General features: G+C 44.4%; 1 protein-coding gene across 1 annotated transcript; it reads right to left on the bottom strand.

Annotated features, from left to right (window-relative positions):
* Positions 1 to 690: 690 nt before the first annotated feature.
* LOC122934753 (gastrula zinc finger protein XlCGF57.1-like) lies at positions 691 to 20,941 on the bottom strand. The gene is made up of 5 exons (XM_044290438.1): positions 20,898 to 20,941; positions 20,691 to 20,814; positions 20,476 to 20,573; positions 20,175 to 20,232; positions 691 to 2,850 (listed from the first exon to the last, which is right to left on the bottom strand). Exons 2-5 carry the CDS (start codon positions 20,773 to 20,775, stop codon positions 1,115 to 1,117), a joined length of 1,977 nt encoding a protein of 658 aa, XP_044146373.1. The 5' UTR covers positions 20,776 to 20,814; positions 20,898 to 20,941; the 3' UTR covers positions 691 to 1,114.
* Positions 20,942 to 24,675: the final 3,734 nt, after the last annotated feature.

Below are 24,675 nucleotides of genomic sequence, written 5' to 3' on the forward strand. Positions count from 1 at the left end.
TGGCTAAGCATTTCTGTAGCCCAGTACACAATAGAAAACACATGAAAGTTCTCATATTAAAAGGTAACTTCAAATCCCAAAGAGCTAGAAGAATTTGGGATTACAAATTTATAACACTGAATACTGGACTGAATTTGTCCCCGGGATTTATGACACACTACAAGATCTAAAGAGTCTTCTATAGACATAGTTGGGGCACCAGGTCTCTGAGATAACATCAATTTAGAGACCATAAAACTTTCACACCCCTTATCTGTAAGATAATTAAGGACTCATTCTAAAGATCTTTGATATGTTGTTCTGTTATTTTTCAAATGTCCATTCATTCCCCCATGTCTCTGTTCTTATTGTATATACTGTATATTGCTGTTTCTTCATATATTCTTGTAGTACGCCTAATGAAGGGACTGGTAATGTCTCGAAAGCTCGCTATGTAACATCATTACTTCTATTTTTGTTAGCCATTAAAAGGTATCAAGCCTGCAATACTCTTTTGTTTCTCTTAATGAGAGCACTCAAAAAATAGAATATTCGCGATTAGGAATATATAGCACTATATTCTAGATTTTCGCGAATTCTCAAAGTACCGATATTCGCAATAAAAATTAGCAATTAAAATATTCACGATCAACACTAGTAATAACTGCAACAAACCACATATTGGGAGATTTTATACATGGGCAGCTGAGCTTCGTTTCTACTATAACACCTCTCCTGTCTCGATTTTCTTTTTGTCCAGATCTAATAGGTCCTATGTTGTCCAAAGACTTTCTCTGAATTATCATGTGAATTAGGCCAAGTTTTTGATGTTAACAAAGCCTGTTATTCCAAAGATTATATTGATGGGAAATGTACCACAAGACAAAAAAAACATACAATCCATAATACTGATCAGTATGGAGGCAGTTTTGCTTCAGTGTGACCATGCTCCATACTAACATGTAAATGAGACAATAGGGATAACCCACTTTTTGCTCTCTTCTTCTGTGTTGCATATAATTCATAATCCAAACAGCTTTGTTTGCGTCATAAAACAGTTAAAACATCGTTCTCTTACAGCACATGTTCTCAAAAGCTTAAGTTATACATCAGAAGGCATCCTTAGGCAGCAGGCCTAACAATGAAGCCCCATACCTTCAACAGCTCTTACATTTCCTGTGTGAGTTCTCAGATGTTTAGCAAGACCTGATTTGCAGCTAAAACATTTCCCACATTCTGAACACGAAAATGGCTTCTCCCCTGTGTGAGTTCTTAGATGTTCCACAAGATTTGCTTTCTGACTAAAACATTTCCCACATTCAGGACATGAAAATGGCTTCACCCCGATGTGAGTCCTCAGATGATGTTTAACAACACCTGATTTCTGTCTAAAACATTTTCCACATTCGAAACATGAAAATGGCTTCTCACCCGTGTGAATTCTTTGATGTTCAGAAAGATTTGATTTTTGACTAAAAGATTTCCCACATTCCGGACATGAAAATGGTTTCTCTCCTCTGTGAGTTCTCTTATGCTTAACAAGAACAGATTTCTGTCCAAAACATTTTCCACATTCTGAACATGGAAATGGCTTCTCCCCTGTGTGAGTTCTTAAATGTTCCACAAGATTTGATTTCTGACCAAAATATTTCCCACATTCAGGACATGAAAATGGCTTCTCCCCTCTGTGTGTTCTCAGATGATGTTTAACAAGACCCGATTTCTGTCTAAAATACTTTCCACATTCTGAACATGAAAACGGCTTCTCTCCTGTGTGAGTTCTTAGATGTTCTACAAGACTTGATTTCTGACTAAAACATTTCTCACATACTGAACAAGAAAATGGCTTCTCCCCTGTGTGAATTCTCTGATGTTTAACAAGGCCAGATTTATGCCCAAAACATTTTCCACATTCTGAACATGAAAACGGCTTCTCACCTGTGTGAATTCTTAGATGTTCCACAAGAAATGCTTTTAGACTAAAACATTTCCCACATTCAGGACATGAAAATGGCTTCTCTCCTGTGTGAGTTCTCAGATGATGTTTAACCAGACTTGATTTTTGACTAAAAGTTTTCCCACATTCTGAACATGAAAATGGCTTCTCAGAGTGAGCTCTTTGATGATTAATAAGAACTGATTTCTGACCAAAACATTTCCCGCATTCCGAACATAAAAAAGGCTTCTCCCCTGTGTGAGTTCTTAGATGTTCCACAAAATTGGATTTCTGACCAAAACATTTCCTACATTCAGGACATGAAAATGGCTTCTCCCCTGAGTGAACTCTTATTTGATGTTTAACAAGACCTGATTTTTGGCTAAAACATTTCCCACATTGTGAACATGAATATGGTTTCTCTCCTGTGTGAATTTTTTGATGTTCCATTAGATTTGATTTCTGACTAAAGTACTTTCCACAATCGGGACATAAAAATGGTTTCTCTCCTGTGTGAGTTCTCTTATGCTTAACAAGAACAGATTTCTGGCCAAAACATTTACCACATTCTGAACATGAAAATGGCTTCTCCCCTGTGTGAGTTCTCTGATGTTCCACAAGATTTGATTTCTTGCTAAAACACCTCCTGCATTGTGAACATGAAAATGGCCTTTCAGCATTGTGAATAATGTCATGTATAGATTGATTGTATTTCTTTTTAAAGTGTTTCCCATGTAATAATTTTCCATGTTCTGTTCTTGTATTGTCAATCAGTAATTGATTAGACCAAAGTTTCTTGAGACCAGCATTATTGGTGGATAGATCTCTACTATAATGGGCCACATTAGGTGTTACCGAATTAGCTTGTGTGACATTATTATCTTGTTCTTCTTTCAATAATAGATGTCCATTAGAGTCTCCCATCTCATCCTTACCTGGAAAAAGAAGCAACATTTTCTTATTTTCCTAAAGTAATAGATTTTTTTACTAACAAATCAAACAAGCAAATTGATAATATATATAGGATATGAAACAAAACAGTATAACGTATCATTTCAGTAAATTACATGCACTAAAATGAGAAGAAAGAAATTATACTGTGCATGTGCTCATTGTTTATATAGGTCAGTGATGGCTAACCTTGGCCCTCCAGCTGTGGTGAAACTACGACTCCCAGCATGCTCCATTTATTTCTATAGAGTTCTGAGAGCAGCCATGCAAGGGGGGCATCTTGGGAGTTGTAGTTTTACCACAGCTGGAGTGCCAAGGTTAGCCATCACTGATATAGGTCAAAATATAATTTCTTGCATAGCCAACAGTGTTTCTATCAGGAAATACAGTACAAATGGGGAGAATTATCAAGGCTCTTTATATGCCCTGCGCTGAAGGATGTGCCAAATTTATGGCAAGGGGCACGCTTAATCATATATTTTGGCGCATCCTCTGGCAGTCTGTGCACCTAATCTGAAATCTACTACAACTCTGAGTTGTCATAGATTTTTGTCTTCATTTTTGCCAGAAAACTCGTATAAATGAAAATAAATCTGCCAGGCAAGCTGGCCCCACCACGCCTCCTTTTCAGACCATGGCCAGGGACAATATTTTGTTGTAATGGCATTTAAAAAGTTGCAAACAAATAATATCTACCCAAATATTTCCTGATGTCAACAGACAGAGTTCAAAAACATCCAACAAATCCTGCAAAAAAAAAAGTGTATATAACAGATACAAGTGGAAGCAAATTCAGGATTGTAGCATAAATAGAGACATGTTATGAGATAGGATAAGAAAGTCTACATGAGCCAAATGTTAGTGTCCGGTTGACAAGAAGGTGTTAATGAATGAAGGCCTCTGATGTGAAACTGCTCATCCCTAGTCCATCCAATGTTTCTGAAAATGAATGGAGTCATCTATAATGACAAAGGAACTGTAAAATATCAAAGTGGAAGACAGGGCGTGTGGTACCACTGTGTCAACTAAACAGATTTGGCTTGAGGATGTTATCCTGACAGTTCCTTGGTCTTCACTTTTTAACCCCTATACAGGGATCTGGACTCCGCTGCAGGGAACCACCTGGTTGCTACCTCCTGGAGTAGTCTGATTTACTGCTGACCCATGGGAGTGAAGACATACCGATGTGCAACACTGAAGGGGCAGGCAAAGTCAGTAACAGGTCAAGGTTGTGGGGGCAGATTACATACAAGCCCATTAATCAGTCCAAGGTCAAAACTGGCTGCTCGGGGTTAACACAAAGGGCAGGCATTGGTCAGGTCGTGCATCAAAGGATCAGTACCTGGGACATAGGTCGGTACATGAGAAAGTCAAACAATCAAAATGACACCTTTGCAGGAGACTACCTACAAGAACTTATTGCTTCTAACAAGGGAATATGTCTTAATTACTCATGGGTGGTCAGCCATTGGCTGGTAAAGATAAGGGTGCACACTGGCCCTTTTAAGAGCCGTTTGGAGTGCATACCCTACAGGCAGAGGGAGGCAGTGCTGGCATGAAGCAAGATGCAGCTTGCAAGAAGAAACAGCCAGCTAGCTACTCCTGTGGCCGGGACCGCTGAGGAGGAGGGAAAGACCAGCAGGTCCAAGCCGCTGGCACACAGGAGCAGGGAAGCTGTTGGAGAGTAGACCAGAGGAGAGGCCAAGCCCACCAGGAAGAACAGGACAGCAGTGGACACCATAGTAGAACTCGCCCTTAAGCCCTCTTTTCTGAGGTGAAGACAGCTGCAAAAATGACATTCATAATTTCAGGATGCTGCCAAGATCTCTCTTCTGGGCCCAGACTGCAGTCCACTAAAAACAAGGTTATACCTTTGACTCTTCTTAGATACAGAATATTCCTGACTTCGTACTCATTACATGTGCCAACAGGAGTAGGAGCAGGAACTGAACATTTGGAGTAACAGTTGAACACAACTGGTTTTTGGAGGTAAACATGAAAAGTATTAAGGATGCATAGAGATAAAGGAAAACGCAACTTGTGACTGACTGATTCAGCTGTCTCAAAAGCTCAAAAGGAACAATGTAATAGGGTGCCAACTTGTATGAGTCTACTTGAAGTCAGATTTGTTTTTAGAGGAGAGACAAACCTTCTCCCCAGGAGAAAATTGAGTTGTGTCAAACAGTGGACCTCTTCATACAAGCAGAAATCTTTAACAGGGAAGCCTTAGGCCTCTTTCACACGGGCGTTGCGGGAAAATGTGCGTATTTTTCTGCGCGAGTGCAAAACATTGTAATGCGTTTTGCACTCGCGTGAAAAAAATCCATGGTTATAAGGGAAAATAATAGCATTCTGAATACAGAATGCATAGTCAAATAGCGCTGGAGGGGTTAAAAAAAATAATAATTTTTTAACTCACCTTAGTCCACTTGTTCGCGTAGCCCGGCATCTCCTTCTGTCTCCTTTGCTGAACAGGACCTGGGGTGAGCATCACTTGTGCGTTGCAGAATATAGAGCATGCTGCGATTTTCACGCGTTTTTCACGTAACGCAGGCCCAATAGAAATTAATGGGGTTGCGTGAAAATCGCAAGCATCCGCAAGAAAGTGCGGATGCGGTGCGATTTTCACACACGGTTGCTAGGAGACGATCGGGATGGAGACCCGATCATTATTATTTTCCCTTATAACATGGTTATAAGGGAAAATAATAGCATTCTGAATACAGAATGCATAGTACAATAGCGCTGGAGGGGTTACATTTTTATTTTATTTAACTCACCTTAGTCCACTTGTTCGCGTAGCCCGGCATCTCCTTCTGTCTCCTTTGCTGAACAGGACCTGGGGTGAGCATTAATTACATGAACAGGACCTGTGATGACGTCAATCCGGTCATCACATGTTCCATCACATGAACCATCACCATGTTAAAAGATCATGTGACGGACCATGTGATGACCGGAGTGACGTCATCACAGGTCCTGTTCATGTAATTAATGCTCACCCCAGGTCCTGTTCAGCAAAGGAGACAGAAGGAGAGGCCGGGCTACGCGAACAAGTGGACTAAGGTGAGTTAAATAATTTTTTATTTCTTTTTAACCCCTCCAGCGCTATTTTACTATGCATTCTGTATTCAAAATGCTATTATTTTCCCTTATAACCATGTTATAAGGGAAAATAATACAATCTACAGAACACCGATCCCAAGCCCGAACTTCTGTGAAGAAGTTCGGGTTTGGGTACCAAACATGCGTGATTTTTTTCACGCGAGTGCAAAACGAATTACAATGTTTTGCACTCGCGCAGAAAAATTGCAGGTGTTCCCGTAACGCACCCGCACATTTTCCCGCAACGTCTGTGTGAAAGGGGCCTTAGGGCTGTGAAAGAGAGCCAAGCCCCGCACAGGACAGCAGAGACACGGAGCATTACCATGATTGATAACGCTCCGTGCCTCTCTGTGATCTTTTTACTACAAAATCACTGTGAGATAAAGTTGTCACTGTGATTTTGTAGCAAAAATATCACAGAGAGGCACGGAGCGTTATCAATCATGTTAATGCTCCGTGTCTCTGCTGTCCAGTGCAGGGCTTGGCTCTCTTTCACGCTGCGGATGACACGCATGGCGTCCGCTCGTATGAAACAGCCCTTAGTCTCTTGCCAGATCTGAAAGTAATTATGGACAGTGGATTCAACTGCTGAACTCCATAGGAGACAGGTATTAGAAGAGGAAACCATAAATGTTGACCATGCACAAAAGGTTGATTCACTGTGATATTGTAAGAAAATTCTGCCCAGGGGAGCAAAGTAACCCAATTGTTGTGACGTGGCAAAACAATGTCACAAACTAGAATATTACTACGTACTGATGAAGGGAGAGTCTCCCGAAACGCGTCTAAGCATAAGCCTATAGAGGATTGTTAAGGATTAAACCTAAGTGCACCGCTTTTTCTGCATCACAAGGAGCGCTCCGAAAGAAAAAAATCGCAAAAATTGCGATCACGTGATCATCCGCATCATACTGAAGACGCGCGAACCACGCCCCGGGCACCACGAGGAACGCTGAAGATCTTACCAGCAGATCGCGTCAGACCTCACGAACTTTCCCAGGAACAGCCGACCGCTATAGGAGGACCTACTCCAACACTGCCGGTGGGTGGGTAAGTGAACTCTGTAGCCGCAGACAGCGTGGGACGCCACGCTTAGGCACAGAGCATCTCTCTTTTTCCCACAGCACCGTGCAGGATCACATTAATTGACTGTACTTCATCAATGTGGCATATAGATTAAGGAAGAATGCTCCTGTATTAAGTACTACATATTTTTGCAGGACCACTTTTATTTGTGCAGGACTATCCCACGGAGGACTACTTTTATTAATACTATCATTCCTTTTAACATTATCATCTTTTATACTCATACGCATATGTGGCTATTTTCATCATACCATATTCTATTCTATTTTACTTGCATTCCCCAATATCGTTATATGTTTACAGATGGCTAAACAGAATTTATAAGTTAACTGCACCGCCCGATCAGATACAATGTGTAAGGGCAAACCATGTAACCAAAATATGTGTTTTAGGATGAAGTTGGCTAATTGATTAGCAGAAGGAAGGTCGGTCAGAGGTATAAAGTGGGTCATTTTAGACAATCGGTCAGCCACCACACAGGTTGTAGTGCACTCTGAGGATGATTGGTGATAAGGTCCATGGCTGTTTGTTCTGAGCACAGGTGGTACAAGAGACCACAGAATCCCACATGTACTGTCCCAGCTAATGGTTTCTCACTTATTTAATAATATTCAGTGTTATATCTACTAAGTTTAGTGTACTTTGCTTCCCTCTAGTGGCCATTGCTATATTTGGTTTTATGAAGTTATCTATGGTTGTAATTCATTATGTTATTCATCCCGTAGCTCCTCCTCTTCTGTGAGCTCATATCCTGTTTCTTGCAGTCTTTTCCTGTTTGTCAGACATGCCTCATAAAGCTGGAGAGAGGATTTTCCTTTGACCTCTATCATCATTTGCATCTCCCTCATTGGAATTCTACATGAAAGTGGTGGAATGAGTATAGTGAGTTCACTATCTTTCACTGCTTATACAAGAGATTGCAACTCACACTCATCAGAGAGTTCTCTCATGTACATTGGTGAGAGAATACTAGATGTTCTTAGAGATCGTAGGTTACCAATAATGTTGAGAGATCAGACTAGCAGTTTGGTGGAGACCTGGGTGGCCCACAGCCCTAGAAGAATGTCCCCAAGCCAGATCTCATCTTTTGTTGGCCACAGGAACATATGTCTTGCCACATGGGATGTCCTTGAGCAGAACTGGAGAGACAGAAACAAATTGGCCAGGATTGATGATATGCTGAGGACCCTGTACATAGTCAATGGAGTCAAATGAATGAGAGAGAATAAAATCAAATTGAGAAAAGAATAACAACCACTGCTCGTGGCAAGGATTAAGACATTCAGAGATCTGCAGATGAGTCAAATTCTTATGGTCTGTATAGAATACTTTAAGATGGCAGGTGCCCTCTAGGAGATGTATCAATTCTTCAAGGGCAACTTAATGGCTAGCAGCTCTCTGTCTCTGACTGAATAGTTGTGTTCTGCAAGGGAGAATAGAGAATAAGCCACAAACGACCATCTTACCAGAGCAACCTTTTTGGGCGATGACAGCTCTGGCTCCCGCAGAGGACACATTAACCTCTAAGAAGAACTGTCTAAAGACATCAGTGTGGTGTAAAGGCTGAGAAGAAGACCTGCTTGAAAGTCTGGAATGCTCCCTAGTGTTCAGAGATTGGTTGGTCAGAGTGGAGAAATAAGGGATAAATTGCCTGTAATAATTGGCGAAGCCCAAGAACTCACAGACCAGTACGACGGGGCCAGTCTAAGACTTGAGTCAATTTCCCGGGAGCCATCTCAATCCCACAGTTAAAGATGATATAACCCAGGAAAGATGGAGAGTTCTTTTCGAAAATATACTTTTCAAACTTCACATATAATCTGTTGTCCTTTAAGCGCTGGAGAATGGTGTGAACATGTCTCCAATGCAAAGTCAGATCAGGAGAGAAGACCAAGATGTCATGTTCAGACAGACCACTACAAAGACATAGAGGAGATCATAAAAGACACATTTAACAAACTCCTGGAAAACTGCAAGAATGTTACAGAGGCCAAAGGGTATATCGAGATATTCATAATGACCTTCTTGGGTGTGAAAAGCAATCTACCACTCATCGTTCTCTTGTATCCGAATCAGATTGTAAGGTCCCTGAAGATCCAATTTCGTGGAGAGCTTGGTTCCATGAAGCTTATAAAGCAACCCAGCGATTAGTGGCAAAGGATATTTATTCCTCAAAGTAATTTTATTCAATCCACTGTCATTAATACAGGGCCAAATAGAACTATTCTTCTTCAACATTAAAATATCTGGCCCCAGAAGGAAAGGAGGACTTTAATAAAAAAAACATCTTTCAAATGTTCTATTTTTTGTAGTCAGACACAGCCCTCGTCTTGGGTACGGACAACTGATAGACTTGGACACAAGGAGATATGGTGCCAGGCTGGAGCTCGATGGGACAGTCTTAGCCTAGTCAAAAACACCAGCACAGCTGGAATAAGCTGAAGCAGGGCAAGAGTGACAGTCAGGTCCCCAGCACAAAATCTGCTCTGAGTTTCAGTCGACAACAGGAGCGTGTAGATGGAGCCATGGCAGTCCAAGCAGGAGGGGACTAATTAAAACAGGGAGGACATAGAATGAAATCTTCTCTGTATACAAGACTCCCACTTGAAGGTTCATAGGCACAGTAATGTAGCATATAGATTCAGGAAGTGGGATTCTGTTGACACGTCACCACCAAGGACCTTTCCAACCGTCTGATGGAATGCAATACTGGGTTACTAAGGCCTGATGTAGGATGACCAATTTAGTAAACTTGGAGAGCGCTTGTCTTGACCTAGGGTAGTCTCTCCAACTGAGCCTAGGCACCAGTTTCCCAGCTTGAGAGGGCAAGTCTTCTTGTTGTGACCATTGGCACCGCGATACAAACATAAATTATTACTCCATCAAGTCGACGCTCCTTCTTGGACAATATGACTCTGTCTAAATGCATGAGCCCCGGGGTGGAGACAAAGAAGGAAACAAGAGCCTCTAGAATAAAGGTGCCAGCCTAGGAACTCTGCTCAGATGCAAACTCCTTGATACATTCTCTGAAGCAAATGTTTATGCGGGTGGCTAGGTTATTCAGGTTGTCCATGGTAGATGTTACATCTGACCTTTCAGCTCATCCTTAATATGCTGTGACAGACCCTCTCAAAGAGTAGCCACCAGTATGGTGTACTGTCCCACAGTGAGGTTACCGTGGCCGAAGTGAGGAGGCTGTAGAAGCAGGCTGACAGGGCTCTTTGAAGAACTTGCGTAATGTAGCCAGAATTCCCGAAGACTACAGGTCAATGAGTTACTATGTACCCAGAGGGGAGTGGACCAGGAACCCACAGTATTTCCCCCCCCTCCCACATGCAACATCTCTCAAGTGCAACTCCTTAAGTGCACAGTCTGAATTATACCAGAATGTAATATTATGGATATTCCACTTTGTCATCACTGCTTACTGACCATCACCCAATTCTCTCATCTCTCATCTCCAGGTATGTTTTCGCATTGAAGCTTACTGCTACACCCAGCTTTCCCAGTCTGATATTGTCCACCCCCTCTCATCTCTCCTTCTAAACCCTGGTATGTTTTCGCATTGAAGCTTACTGCTACACCCAGCTTTCCCAGTCTGATATTGTCCACCCCCTCTCATCTCTCCTTCTAAACCCTGGTATGTTTTCGCATTGAAGCTTACTGCTACACCCAGCTTTCCCAGTCTGATATTGTCCACCCCCTCTCATCTCTCCTTCTAAACCCTGGTATGTTTTCGCATTGAACTATTAATGTCTCTTTTCCTGCTGGATTTATTGAGTATTTGTTTACACTACTTCACCCCTGTATCTGGTCCTCCCTTGATTAGTCCATATGTAGCCCCCTCCCCTCTTGGTCACACCTGATTGATCACTGAGTGGTATAAATCTAAGATCCATGGTCTTCCAGACCTTGGTCTTTCCACATGCAACATCTCTCAAGTGCAACTCCTTAAGTGCACAGTCTGAATTATACCAGAATGTAATATTATGGATATTCCACTTTGTCATCACTGCTTACTGACCATCACCCAATTCTCTCATCTCTCATCTCCAGGTATGTTTTCGCATTGAAGCTTACTGCTACACCCAGCTTTCCCAGTCTGATATTGTCCACCCCCTCTCATCTCTCCTTCTAAACCCTGGTATGTTTTCGCATTGAAGCTTACTGCTACACCCAGCTTTCCCAGTCTGATATTGTCCACCCCCTCTCATCTCTCCTTCTAAACCCTGGTATGTTTTCGCATTGAACTATTAATGTCTCTTTTCCTGCTGGATTTATTGAGTATTTGTTTACACTACTTCACCCCTGTATCTGGTCCTCCCTTGATTAGTCCATATGTAGCCCCCTCCCCTCTTGGTCACACCTGATTGATCACTGAGTGGTATAAATCTAAGATCCATGGTCTTCCAGACCTTGGTCTTTCCACATGCAACATCTCTCAAGTGCAACTCCTTAAGTGCACAGTCTGAATTATACCAGAATGTAATATTATGGATATTCCACTTTGTCATCACTGCTTACTGACCATCACCCAATTCTCTCATCTCTCATCTCCAGGTATGTTTTCGCATTGAAGCTTACTGCTACACCCAGCTTTCCCAGTCTGATATTGTCCACCCCCTCTCATCTCTCCTTCTAAACCCTGGTATGTTTTCGCATTGAAGCTTACTGCTACACCCAGCTTTCCCAGTCTGATATTGTCCACCCCCTCTCATCTCTCCTTCTAAACCCTGGTATGTTTTCGCATTGAACTATTAATGTCTCTTTTCCTGCTGGATTTATTGAGTATTTGTTTACACTACTTCACCCCTGTATCTGGTCCTCCCTTGATTAGTCCATATGTAGCCCCCTCCCCTCTTGGTCACACCTGATTGATCACTGAGTGGTATAAATCTAAGATCCATGGTCTTCCAGACCTTGGTCTTTCCACATGCAACATCTCTCAAGTGCAACTCCTTAAGTGCACAGTCTGAATTATACCAGAATGTAATATTATGGATATTCCACTTTGTCATCACTGCTTACTGACCATCACCCAATTCTCTCATCTCTCATCTCCAGGTATGTTTTCGCATTGAAGCTTACTGCTACACCCAGCTTTCCCAGTCTGATATTGTCCACCCCCTCTCATCTCTCCTTCTAAACCCTGGTATGTTTTCGCATTGAAGCTTACTGCTACACCCAGCTTTCCCAGTCTGATATTGTCCACCCCCTCTCATCTCTCCTTCTAAACCCTGGTATGTTTTCGCATTGAACTATTAATGTCTCTTTTCCTGCTGGATTTATTGAGTATTTGTTTACACTACTTCACCCCTGTATCTGGTCCTCCCTTGATTAGTCCATATGTAGCCCCCTCCCCTCTTGGTCACACCTGATTGATCACTGAGTGGTATAAATCTAAGATCCATGGTCTTCCAGACCTTGGTCTTTCCACATGCAACATCTCTCAAGTGCAACTCCTTAAGTGCACAGTCTGAATTATACCAGAATGTAATATTATGGATATTCCACTTTGTCATCACTGCTTACTGACCATCACCCAATTCTCTCATCTCTCATCTCCAGGTATGTTTTCGCATTGAAGCTTACTGCTACACCCAGCTTTCCCAGTCTGATATTGTCCACCCCCTCTCATCTCTCCTTCTAAACCCTGGTATGTTTTCGCATTGAAGCTTACTGCTACACCCAGCTTTCCCAGTCTGATATTGTCCACCCCCTCTCATCTCTCCTTCTAAACCCTGGTATGTTTTCGCATTGAACTATTAATGTCTCTTTTCCTGCTGGATTTATTGAGTATTTGTTTACACTACTTCACCCCTGTATCTGGTCCTCCCTTGATTAGTCCATATGTAGCCCCCTCCCCTCTTGGTCACACCTGATTGATCACTGAGTGGTATAAATCTAAGATCCATGGTCTTCCAGACCTTGGTCTTTCCACATGCAACATCTCTCAAGTGCAACTCCTTAAGTGCACAGTCTGAATTATACCAGAATGTAATATTATGGATATTCCACTTTGTCATCACTGCTTACTGACCATCACCCAATTCTCTCATCTCTCATCTCCAGGTATGTTTTCGCATTGAAGCTTACTGCTACACCCAGCTTTCCCAGTCTGATATTGTCCACCCCCTCTCATCTCTCCTTCTAAACCCTGGTATGTTTTCGCATTGAAGCTTACTGCTACACCCAGCTTTCCCAGTCTGATATTGTCCACCCCCTCTCATCTCTCCTTCTAAACCCTGGTATGTTTTCGCATTGAAGCTTACTGCTACACCCAGCTTTCCCAGTCTGATATTGTCCACCCCCTCTCATCTCTCCTTCTAAACCCTGGTATGTTTTCGCATTGAACTATTAATGTCTCTTTTCCTGCTGGATTTATTGAGTATTTGTTTACACTACTTCACCCCTGTATCTGGTCCTCCCTTGATTAGTCCATATGTAGCCCCCTCCCCTCTTGGTCACACCTGATTGATCACTGAGTGGTATAAATCTAAGATCCATGGTCTTCCAGACCTTGGTCTTTCCACATGCAACATCTCTCAAGTGCAACTCCTTAAGTGCACAGTCTGAATTATACCAGAATGTAATATTATGGATATTCCACTTTGTCATCACTGCTTACTGACCATCACCCAATTCTCTCATCTCTCATCTCCAGGTATGTTTTCGCATTGAAGCTTACTGCTACACCCAGCTTTCCCAGTCTGATATTGTCCACCCCCTCTCATCTCTCCTTCTAAACCCTGGTATGTTTTCGCATTGAAGCTTACTGCTACACCCAGCTTTCCCAGTCTGATATTGTCCACCCCCTCTCATCTCTCCTTCTAAACCCTGGTATGTTTTCGCATTGAAGCTTACTGCTACACCCAGCTTTCCCAGTCTGATATTGTCCACCCCCTCTCATCTCTCCTTCTAAACCCTGGTATGTTTTCGCATTGAACTATTAATGTCTCTTTTCCTGCTGGATTTATTGAGTATTTGTTTACACTACTTCACCCCTGTATCTGGTCCTCCCTCGATTAGTCCATATGTAGCCCCCTCCCCTCTTGGTCACACCTGATTGATCACTGAGTGGTATAAATCTAAGATCCATGGTCTTCCAGACCTTGGTCTTTCCACATGCAACATCTCTCAAGTGCAACTCCTTAAGTGCACAGTCTGAATTATACCAGAATGTAATATTATGGATATTCCACTTTGTCATCACTGCTTACTGACCATCACCCAATTCTCTCATCTCTCATCTCCAGGTATGTTTTCGCATTGAAGCTTACTGCTACACCCAGCTTTCCCAGTCTGATATTGTCCACCCCCTCTCATCTCTCCTTCTAAACCCTGGTATGTTTTCGCATTGAAGCTTACTGCTACACCCAGCTTTCCCAGTCTGATATTGTCCACCCCCTCTCATCTCTCCTTCTAAACCCTGGTATGTTTTCGCATTGAACTATTAATGTCTCTTTTCCTGCTGGATTTATTGAGTATTTGTTTACACTACTTCACCCCTGTATCTGGTCCTCCCTTGATTAGTCCATATGTAGCCCCCTCCCCTCTTGGTCACACCTGATTGATCACTGAGTGGTATAAATCTAAGATCCATGGTCTTCCAGACCTTGGTCTTTCCACATGCAACATCTCTCAAGTGCAACTCCTTAAGTGCACAGTCTGAATTATACCAGAATGTAATATTATGGATATTCCACTTTGTCATCACTGCTTACTGACCATCACCCAATTCTCTCATCTCTCATCTCCAGGTATGTTTTCGCATTGAAGCTTACTGCTACACCCAGCTTTCCCAGTCTGATATTGTCCACCCCCTCTCATCTCTCCTTCTAAACCCTGGTATGTTTTCGCATTGAAGCTTACTGCTACACCCAGCTTTCCCAGTCTGATATTGTCCACCCCCTCTCATCTCTCCTTCTAAACCCTGGTATGTTTTCGCATTGAACTATTAATGTCTCTTTTCCTGCTGGATTTATTGAGTATTTGTTTACACTACTTCACCCCTGTATCTGGTCCTCCCTTGATTAGTCCATATGTAGCCCCCTCCCCTCTTGGTCACACCTGATTGATCACTGAGTGGTATAAATCTAAGATCCATGGTCTTCCAGACCTTGGTCTTTCCACATGCAAAATCTCTCAAGTGCAACTCCTTAAGTGCACAGTCTGAATTATACCAGAATGTGACCAGAGGGGGACCACAGGTAATTAGACATAGTCAATGCAAACAATGTTTAACTTTTTCCTCTTACTCCTCCTACTTTTCCACAACCTCCTGAAATACCCCCACATCCATTCACCCAGCAAGGAACTATTCATCTCGTCCTCCATCTTACCTTCTCATCTGATCGCTTGCACAAACCTGTTTGCAAACATAAAACACTTCCTTCCAAAACACACACAGACACCTCATGCCCTCTCTTATTCTCACCTATTAACACTTTCTCTGCTTCTCCTCACTGCTGGTGATATCTCTCCAAATCCAGGACCCCCTCAGAAAATCCCCACTATCACCTCCATGTCCCACTACAAATCTCTTTCTACAAATTCCTGCAACCCCTTAAACCTAATTACCATTCCTCTGACCCCTGCCCCTTTGGCTCCTCTTGCAGGAGCATTATGGAACGCGCGCTCTGTCCGTAACAAACTGTCGTACATTCACGAACTGTTTATCTCTCAAAACCTTTCCTTTCTGGGTCTCACAGAAACATGGCTGACACCCTCAGACACCTCCTCCCCTGCTGCACTCTCTTATAGTGGATTTCAATTCACTCACACCCCCCGCCCCGGCTGCAAACATGGTGGAGGAGTTGGTATTCTCCTATCAGACACCTGCTCCTACAGCCCAACTCCACTGCCACCCTCCATTACGCTCACCTCATTTGAAGTACACTCTGTTCGCATCTACTCTCCCTCCAACCTTCAAGTAGCTGTCATTTACCGCCCTCCAGGCCCAGCAACCATCTTTCTTGACCACTTCAACACCTGGCTACTACACTTTCTTTCTGCCGACATCCCCACTATCATCATGGGTGACTTCAACATCCCTATTGACACCTGCCACTCGGCCGCCTCTAAACTCCTGTCGCTCTCTTCCTCCTTCAGCCTATCACAGTGGTCTTCAGCTCCCACCCACAGAGATGGTCACACTCTGGATCTGATCTTTACCCGCTTTTGCTCCCTATCTAACCTTTCTAACTCGCCTCTCCCCCTATCCGACCACAACCTACTCACCTTCTCTTCACTGGTCTCTTCTGTAGCCCCCCCGGTCCACACACCAGCACACCCCCGCAGGAACCTTAAACATCTCGACCTTCGCTTGCTTTCTGACTCTCTTCTCCCACTCTCTACCATCTATTGCCTCCAAGACCCAGAAGCTGCTACCACCCTATACAACACCACAATAAGTACAGCTCTGGACACTGTTGCCCCCCTCACACATAACAAAATCCGGAAAATCAACAGACAACCCTGGCACACCAACCTGACCAAGAAACTCAGACAAGCTTCCAGGGCTGCTGAGCGACAATGGAAAAAATCCCCTTCTATAGATCATCTCACTGCTTACAAGCAATCCCTTCTCATATTCAAATCCTCACTCGCTGATGCAAAACAGGCCTACTTCTCATCTCTCATATCTTCCCTGTCACACAGCCCTAAACAACTTTTTAGCACTTTTAACTCCCTTCTCCGCCCCCCAGCGCCCCCACCCTCTCCTCTCTTCTCAGCTGAGGACTTTGCCAAATATTTCAAACAAAAGATAGTCCACATCAGAGAAAGCTTTACTACACAGTCCCCACAGACCCTCTACACATCTGCTCGGTCCTCTCCCCCTAAAACCCGCTTCTCCACCATTACAGAAGAAAAACTCTCCACTCTACTCTCCAGATCACATCTCACCACCTGTGCACTTGACCCAATCCCATCCCACCTCATCCCTAACCTCACCCCAGTGTTTATCCCAGCCCTAACTCATCTCTTCAATCTATCACTAAACTCTGGTGTCTTCCCCTCTGCTTTTAAACATGCTACCATTACACCCATCCTCAAAAAGCCTTCACTTGACCCATCTTCCCTGTCCAGTTATCGCCCCATATCACTTCTTCCGTATGCCTCAAAGCTACTTGAACAACATGTCCATTCTGAACTGTCCTCCCACCTCTCCTCTTGCTCCCTCTTTGACCGCCTACAATCCGGCTTCCGAACCCACCACTCGACCGAGACTGCCCTTACCAAAGTCACCAATGACCTACTGACAGCCAAAACCAAGAAACAATACTCTGTCCTCCTTCTCCTTGACCTGTCCTCTGCCTTCGACACTGTTGACCACACCCTTCTGTTGCAAACTCTCTCATCTCTTGGCATCACTGACCTGGCTCTCTCCTGGATCACATCATACCTCACAGACCGGACGTTTAGCGTCTCCCACTCCCGCACCACCTCCTCGTCTCATGCCCTCTCTGTTGGTGTCCCGCAAGGCTCTGTCCTAGGACCCCTGCTCTTCTCAATCTACACTTTTGGCCTGGGACAGCTCATAGAGTCCCATGGCTTTCAGTATCACTCCTATGCTGATGACACACAAATCTACCTTTCTGGTCCAGACATCACCTTACTATCAAGAATCCCACAATGTCTATCTTCTATATCATCCTTCTTCGCCTCTCGCTTTCTTAAACTTAACATGGATAAGACAGAATTCATAATCTTTCCCCCATCTTGTTCAACCCCCCCCAACAGACCTATCTATCACGATCAATGGCTGCACATTATCCCCAGTCAAAAAAGCCCGCTGCCTTGGAGTGACCTTAGATTCTGCCCTTTCCTTCCGACCGCACATCCAAGCCCTTTCCACCACCTGCCGCCTCCAACTCAAAAACATCTCCCGCATCCGTGCTTTCCTTAACTTTGAATCTGCGAAAATGCTCGTACATGCCCTCATTATCTCCCGCCTAGACTACTGCAACATCCTCCTCTGTGGCCTTCCATCTAGCACCCTCGCACCCCTCCAATCTATCCTCAACTCCGCTGCCCGACTAATCCACCTCTCACCTTATTACTCCTCTGCCTCTCCCCTCTGCCAATCCCTTCACTGGCTCCCCATTGCCCAACGAATCCACTTCAAAGTACTGACATACACATACAAGGCCGTCCATAACCTGTCCCCTCCCTACATCTCTGAGCTACTTTCCCGATACATCCCCACACGCACTCTCCGATCCTCACAAGACCTCCTTCTCTCCTCTCCTCTTATCGCCTCTTCCCACAATCGACTCCAAGATTTCTCCCGTGCATCCCCCATACTCTGGAACTCGCTACACCAACATATCAGACTCTCACCTACAGTGGAATCCTACAAAAGAAACCTGAAAACCCACCTCTTCAGACAAGCCTACAACCAATGACCCTGCTGCCTCTATACCGCCATGACCAACTCAACCCGCACCTACTGTGTCCTTCTCCCATACCATGTAGATTGTAAGCCCTCACGGGCAGGGCCCTCTCTCCTTCTGTACCAGTTTGTAACTCATCTTGTTTATGATTAGTACAATTGTCTGTTATGTATGTGCACCGCTTATTATATGTACAGCGCTATGGAATGAATGGCGCTTAAATAATAAATAATAATAATAATAATCTCTTAGTGCACAGGTAGCGGAAGGCGAACACTGGAAACACTGGAGGCTGTGACTGATGGAGGTGGTAGGGCAAGAACGGCAGTAGTCAAAACATCTAAGCAGGCTGAGATGATATTCAGGTACTGCAGAAGCTGGTGACCTCGTTGGTTAGTTAACTCCTTATATACTTTAGGGAGACACAGTCCATGTGGGCCAGTGGGATCACTTGGCCTGGGCAAACTGTAAGACAACGGGTGTGGAACCACCGTGTAAACCAAACTGAACTGGAATAAAGCTACTCATATAGGTGTTATCCTTGCAGTCCCTTGGTCCTCAGCCTTTTATCCCTACACAAGGATGTAGACTCAACTGCAGGGAACCACCAGGCCGCTACCTCTTGGAGTAGTCTCTGTTTGATTGACTACTGATCCATGAATTATAGAGACACTGATGCATTACATCTCAGGGGCAGGAAAACCATAGTCAGTAACAGACTGAGATTGGGGCAGGCAGAGTACATGAAAGTTCAGAAACCAGTCCATGGTTAGGGCAGGCAGCTCTGGATTGACACAGATCAGGCAGTGAAGAGTCTGAAACACAGGCAGATGTCAGTATTCTGCTGAATAGGACTAAGAGGTTTTTGCTTTGGGCACTTGGAACAGCAAAGACAGCCCAGCTGGGCACATGGGAGACATTTTTCACCAGAATAAAAGTGCTTTTCCTGGACATGGAATAAAGACACGAAGTACACACAGATATAATCGGAATGCGTTTGCAATCTTCTGTGGGTCAGTGCTGTTAGTTATATTGGTGAAAATTATGTGACAGACTCCCTTTAAACATTCATTCTCACTGCACCCTTCTGCACATTTGTCCACACGATGCTATCTTCTGATACCGAGACGTGAGAATATAACGTCTGTAGGGGCCCAGGTATCAGATTCTCACCAATCAGCAAAAATAAGAGGCTGCAATAATCCTGGAAAGAGCTATCTCATTACCCAAAAGTGAGGCTGACCCGGTTGTTTAACCTTTGTTTTTAAGGCCTAAACCCCTCTTAATGAAAATATTATCGACTGCTTCAAGGTGACCCTAAAGTAGAGCAGGCTGGCAAGGGGAATTTCACATTTCCAGCGACTTCCTTTCAGCAAACTAGATTGCCAATCGTTCAAAAAGTTTGCAAATGGAAAATAGCCTTGTATACGGGAAGGGCGCAGTTATATTGAAATGATGGGACCCTGCATGAGGGCTTTGAAGACGAGCAGTGTGCTCACGGCCGCAATCATCTCCCACTTGGTAACACAAGTGAGCAGCGATCCTAGTAGAATGATAATCTTGAAAGAGGACATGGCGATTATCACCTACATCTCGTTTAATTCACATAATTAAGACATAACTCATAACAACAATGATGAGGAGGACGTTTCTCTGAACTTTCTAACAGTTGTCCCACTAATAAAGACATCTACAGTCATAGATTTATGAAAGGCTCTTACCATTCACAGACACGGATATGGGTTTTTCAAGTCCACTCGTCGTTTCACCAGATATTTCCTGCAAGGATCCAACATTAAAGACATGAGAAAAAACAAACAAAATAGGAGCGTACAGTATACTCCACTGCTGCTGGGGGGGGGGGGGGGTGTCAGTAGATGGAGCGCACAGTATACTCCACTGCTGCTGGGGGAGGTCAGTAGATGGAGCGTACAGTATACTCCACTGCTGCTGGAGGAGGTCAGTAGAAACCTCCATTACATCAGTCTATAGAAGATTTGTAGAAACCTCAGCTTCATCTACCTGATGATCCAGTGGGATATTTGGTTTCTCCTCTGGACAGTCCTGGAAATACAGAGGACTGGGACATCTCTCAGGTGGATTTCTCTGACTGGATCCATCTATAGGAAATATACACAGCGACTGAATACATTGTCTATATGTGATGATCAGATGATGGGGGAATCTGACCCTTAAAACTGTTCTCTCCTCTACAGTCATGGAAGGTCTCCTCTTACCCGGTGATGTGAGGGACTGGTGGTTCTCCATCATGAGATCCTTGTACAGACCCTTGTGTTCTTCTAAATACTCCCACTCCTCCATGGAGAAATAGACAGTGACATCCTGACACCTTATAGGAACCTGACAACACAAGGATACAGTCACTACCAGACCCATCCCTTGGCGTTATTGTATAATGTCCCAGCATTCCCAGCAGCGCTCACCTCTCCGCTCAGCAGCTCAGTGATCCTGGTGGTAAGTTCTAGGATCTTCTGCTCATGTATCAGGGAATGAGGTGGAGGCTCGGTGATGGGGCTCTGGGTCCTGCTCCATCCTCCTGACACATGGGGTGTCACACACTCACCAGACGACTTCTTCACTACTGTGTAATCCTGTGTATGGGGAGACGCCGATCACTACAGAGATTCTAAGAATCCTTCACCTTTCCAGTCATTTCCCTGTTTTATTACTAGAGATAAGAGTGATGTCATGTGAAACTCTCACCTCTCCAGTTATTAAGGAGATGATCTCTAGGGTGAGGTCTAATATCCTTACAGCCATGAGGTTTCTGTCCTTCTCCATCCTTGGTGGGTCATCAATGGAAAGGACCATTGTCTTTCAAAAGAAAATTTTAGCTATGAGAGTCTTGTACCTGGGAACCTGAGGAAAATATGGAGGATTAAGAGGAAAATCACATTTGGAAGAACATCTTATATGAAGTAAAGTGTCTCATGGAATGAGAATTATTAAAGGAGTTGTCTCACCATAGTGTATAATTGCCTACACATAGGATAGAGGTTAAGTATCTGATTGGTAGGGGTTAACTAGTGGGATCTCCACCGATCACAAAAGTGTATAGAGTGGTGGTAATGGACTTGTGCTACTGCTCCAGTCAAATGGGACTGCAGGAGATCGCCGAGCTCTGTATTCAGCTTCTCTTTGTCAGTCCCACAGAGTTAAATGTTGTGACCACCGGTTCATACATTCTGGCACCTCATACTTGTGATTGATAGGGATCCCAGTGGTCAGACCCCCACCAATCAGATATTTATCTTCTGTCCTATGTGTAGGGAATACAATTCTATGATAAGACAACTCCATTAAGGATTACTGATAGCACACTATATATTTCATCTTTCATATAAAACGTTTGTCGGCAGTGCATCTGTTATGGTCCCTCAGGTGACTGATGTCAAGAGATCAAGGAGATTGGCTGAGCGTGGAGGAATCTAACAGCCTCCTTGATTTCTCTTGATTCCGTGTTGATAGGGTTAATGACCACTTCCCTTTTCACAGCTGTTGCTCAGTGGTCATCACTTCTACCCTTTATAGTCTCACCCCACCCTTCTGACTATGCGGTAGATAGCTTCATTTGGGTTTGGCTGAGCTGGTGTGAGATCCTCTCTGGTGTTCCTGTTCTTCCATCTCTACAGAAGTTAAGTGTTGTGTTTGTTTGTATTTGTTATATTCCCTGTTGTTGTATCTGGGCCTGAGACAGAGACTTCCCTTCGTCCATCTGGGGAGGAATGGGTTGTCTCTGGTCCTATACTTATTCCAGGGCCTTATAGGGAAATAAGGGCCTAGGTATCCTGCATTTGAATATTCCTACCTTCAAGGTCTATTCATATTGATAGGTAGTTAGGGCCCGGATTAGGGTTGTTTAGGAGGTGACCTGTTCCTTCCCTAGTTTCCAGGCCCAGTTACTGTTCACCTTCCCTCCTGTGTTCAGTGTGGAGTTTTCCCCCCACACTGATCGTGACACCCGCACAGGGCCGACTTCAAAGCGGAAAAAGCCTCTTCCGCCCTATCATCCCAGCGAACCATCATTGACTTGTGTCCCTTCAAGAGTCCCATCAAGGGCGCAGCTAAAGAAGCAAAGTGGGGAACAAACCTCATGTAATAGCCCACCATTCCCAGGAATGACTTTATTTGCCTAGTGGTGACAGGTAGGGGCCAATTCCATATCGCCTTTATTTTGTTCACTTGGGGTTTGATGACTCCACGCCCAATGACAACCCCAGGTACTTAGTCTCCTCTAACCCTTTTGCGCATTATTTCGAGTTAGCTGTTAGGCCAGCTTTCCGAAGGGAGTCCACTACAGCCTGCACTTTGGGTAGGTGACTTTTCCCAGTCAGTACTGTGAATGACAATATCGTCCAGGTAAGCCGAAACATACCGACGATGTGGACGAAGCACAATGTCCATTAGTCACTGAAAATTGGCGGAGGCGCCATGGAGACCAAAGGGTAAGACCTTACATTGATACAGCCCCTCAGGCGTGATGAAGGCAGTTTTCTCTTTGGCAGCCTCCTTTAAGGGCACCTGCCAATACCCTTTTGTGAGGTCCAAAACAGAAAAATACCGGGGAATGGGATGCACATCGAATTTGGAAACCTCGTTAACTTTTCGAAAGTCGTTAGGAAACCGCAAAGTCCCGTCCGGCTTGGGTATCAATACTATAGGACTGGCCCACTGACTTTTTGACTCCTCAATAACGTCTAGCTGCAATATTAGCTGCACCTCCTCCGATATGGCTTGTCGCCGAGCCTCGGGCACCCGGTATGGTTTTAATCTGACTTTTGCCTGAGGCTCAGTGACAATGTCATGCTGGATTATGTAAGTGCGTTCAGGAAGGTCTGAGAACACATCTGTGTTCCGACTAACAAACTCCCTGGTCTCCTGAGTCTGTTTAGAGGAGAGGCTGTCAGCAATTGTTACTGTGGCAGCTGCCTCTCTTGCATCAGACAGAGGGGCCGGAACCTCTTCTCCTAGAAAACCCGGCCGTGGGCTGTCTTCTGTACATCTTTGCACGGTTTGAGTAAATTCACATGGTAAACCTGCTCTGGCTTTCGCCGTCCTGGCCTGTACCTTGTAGTTTATATCTCCAATTTTCTCGAGTACCTCATAGGGCCCCTGCCACCTAGCCAGGAACTTACTGTCCATGGTTGGCACCAGAACCAAAACACGATCACCCGGGTTAAAGAGCCGGACGATTATATACCAGACTCTGGGCTCGTTGAGCTGCCCCCATATGCTCTTTAACAAGAGGCAACACTGTCTCTATCCGATCTTGCATCTGGGTAACGTACTCAATGACACTTTTATGTGGAGTTAGCTGTTGTTCCCACGGCTCTTTGGCCATGTCCAACAGACCATGAGGATGTCTGCCATATAGCAATTCGAAGGGCAAGAACCCAGTAGAGGCTTGGGGTACCTCTCGCACTGTGAAGATGAGATAGGGCAGAATGAGGTCCCAGTCCTTCCCATCTTTAGACACTACCTTTTCAACATATTTTTTCATGTTTGGTTAAACCGTTCTACCAGACCATCTGTTTGCGTCCATAGTTGTTTTATGTGCAGCAACTTACAGAGTTCCCTAATCACCTTGGACATAAAAGGGGTCCCTTCGTCAGTCCTAACCTCTTTAGTTAGTCATACTCGGGAAAACATCTCCCTATTATGAGTTCATAATGTAGATTTGTGGCGACAGCCACCTCGTGGGTCCATCTACCGGCCACCGTGGGTACAGACAACAGCGTGGTGGGGTAGCCTTTTAAGTCTCCGTGGATGCACATCACCCCGACTTTCTGGCCAGTATACCTAGTGGACCGGACCAGGGTAGCCCTTACTAGGGTCACTAGACTCCTTGAGTCCAGCAGAGCCTCCGCCGGAGTGTCTCCCACATCCACCTGGCACAAGTGATCTAGAGACTCTGGGGTACCTGTTGAACACAGCCTCCTGGCATATAGCGACAGACGGTAGCCACAGTTAGTGTCCATGGGCTCAACCCTATGGGGACAGGCAGCTCTTAAATGGCCAGGCTCCTGATACCGCCAGCAGATTATCGGAGCCAGGTCCGCCGTGGGTACATCCCAGGTGGGTTTTATCGGCTCAAATCTTCGGGCCTGGGATGGAGATTTCTGGGGTTTACCAACCCCCCTTCCCACAGAACCATCCTTTAGATTCCTGGTAGCTTCATAGCGTTCCACCATCTCAAGGGCA

Source organism: Bufo gargarizans, chromosome 4 (genome assembly GCF_014858855.1).
Source record: "Bufo gargarizans isolate SCDJY-AF-19 chromosome 4, ASM1485885v1, whole genome shotgun sequence".
Classification (NCBI taxonomy): Eukaryota; Metazoa; Chordata; class Amphibia; order Anura; family Bufonidae; genus Bufo; species Bufo gargarizans.

What these genes read in the sequence shown, in the direction of transcription:
- LOC122934753 (XM_044290438.1), bottom strand. Translation starts at nt 20,775, where the DNA reads ATGGAGGAGTGGGAGTATTTAGAAGAACACAAGGGTCTGTACAAGGAT. An exon ending in ATATCCCACTGGATCATCAG is followed by an intron (nt 20,233 to 20,475) that starts GTAGATGAAGCT and finishes GGATCCTTGCAG; the next exon opens with GAAATATCTGGTGAAACGAC. An exon ending in CATATCCGTGTCTGTGAATG is followed by an intron (nt 2,851 to 20,174) that starts GTAAGAGCCTTT and finishes TTCTTTTTCCAG; the next exon opens with GTAAGGATGAGATGGGAGAC.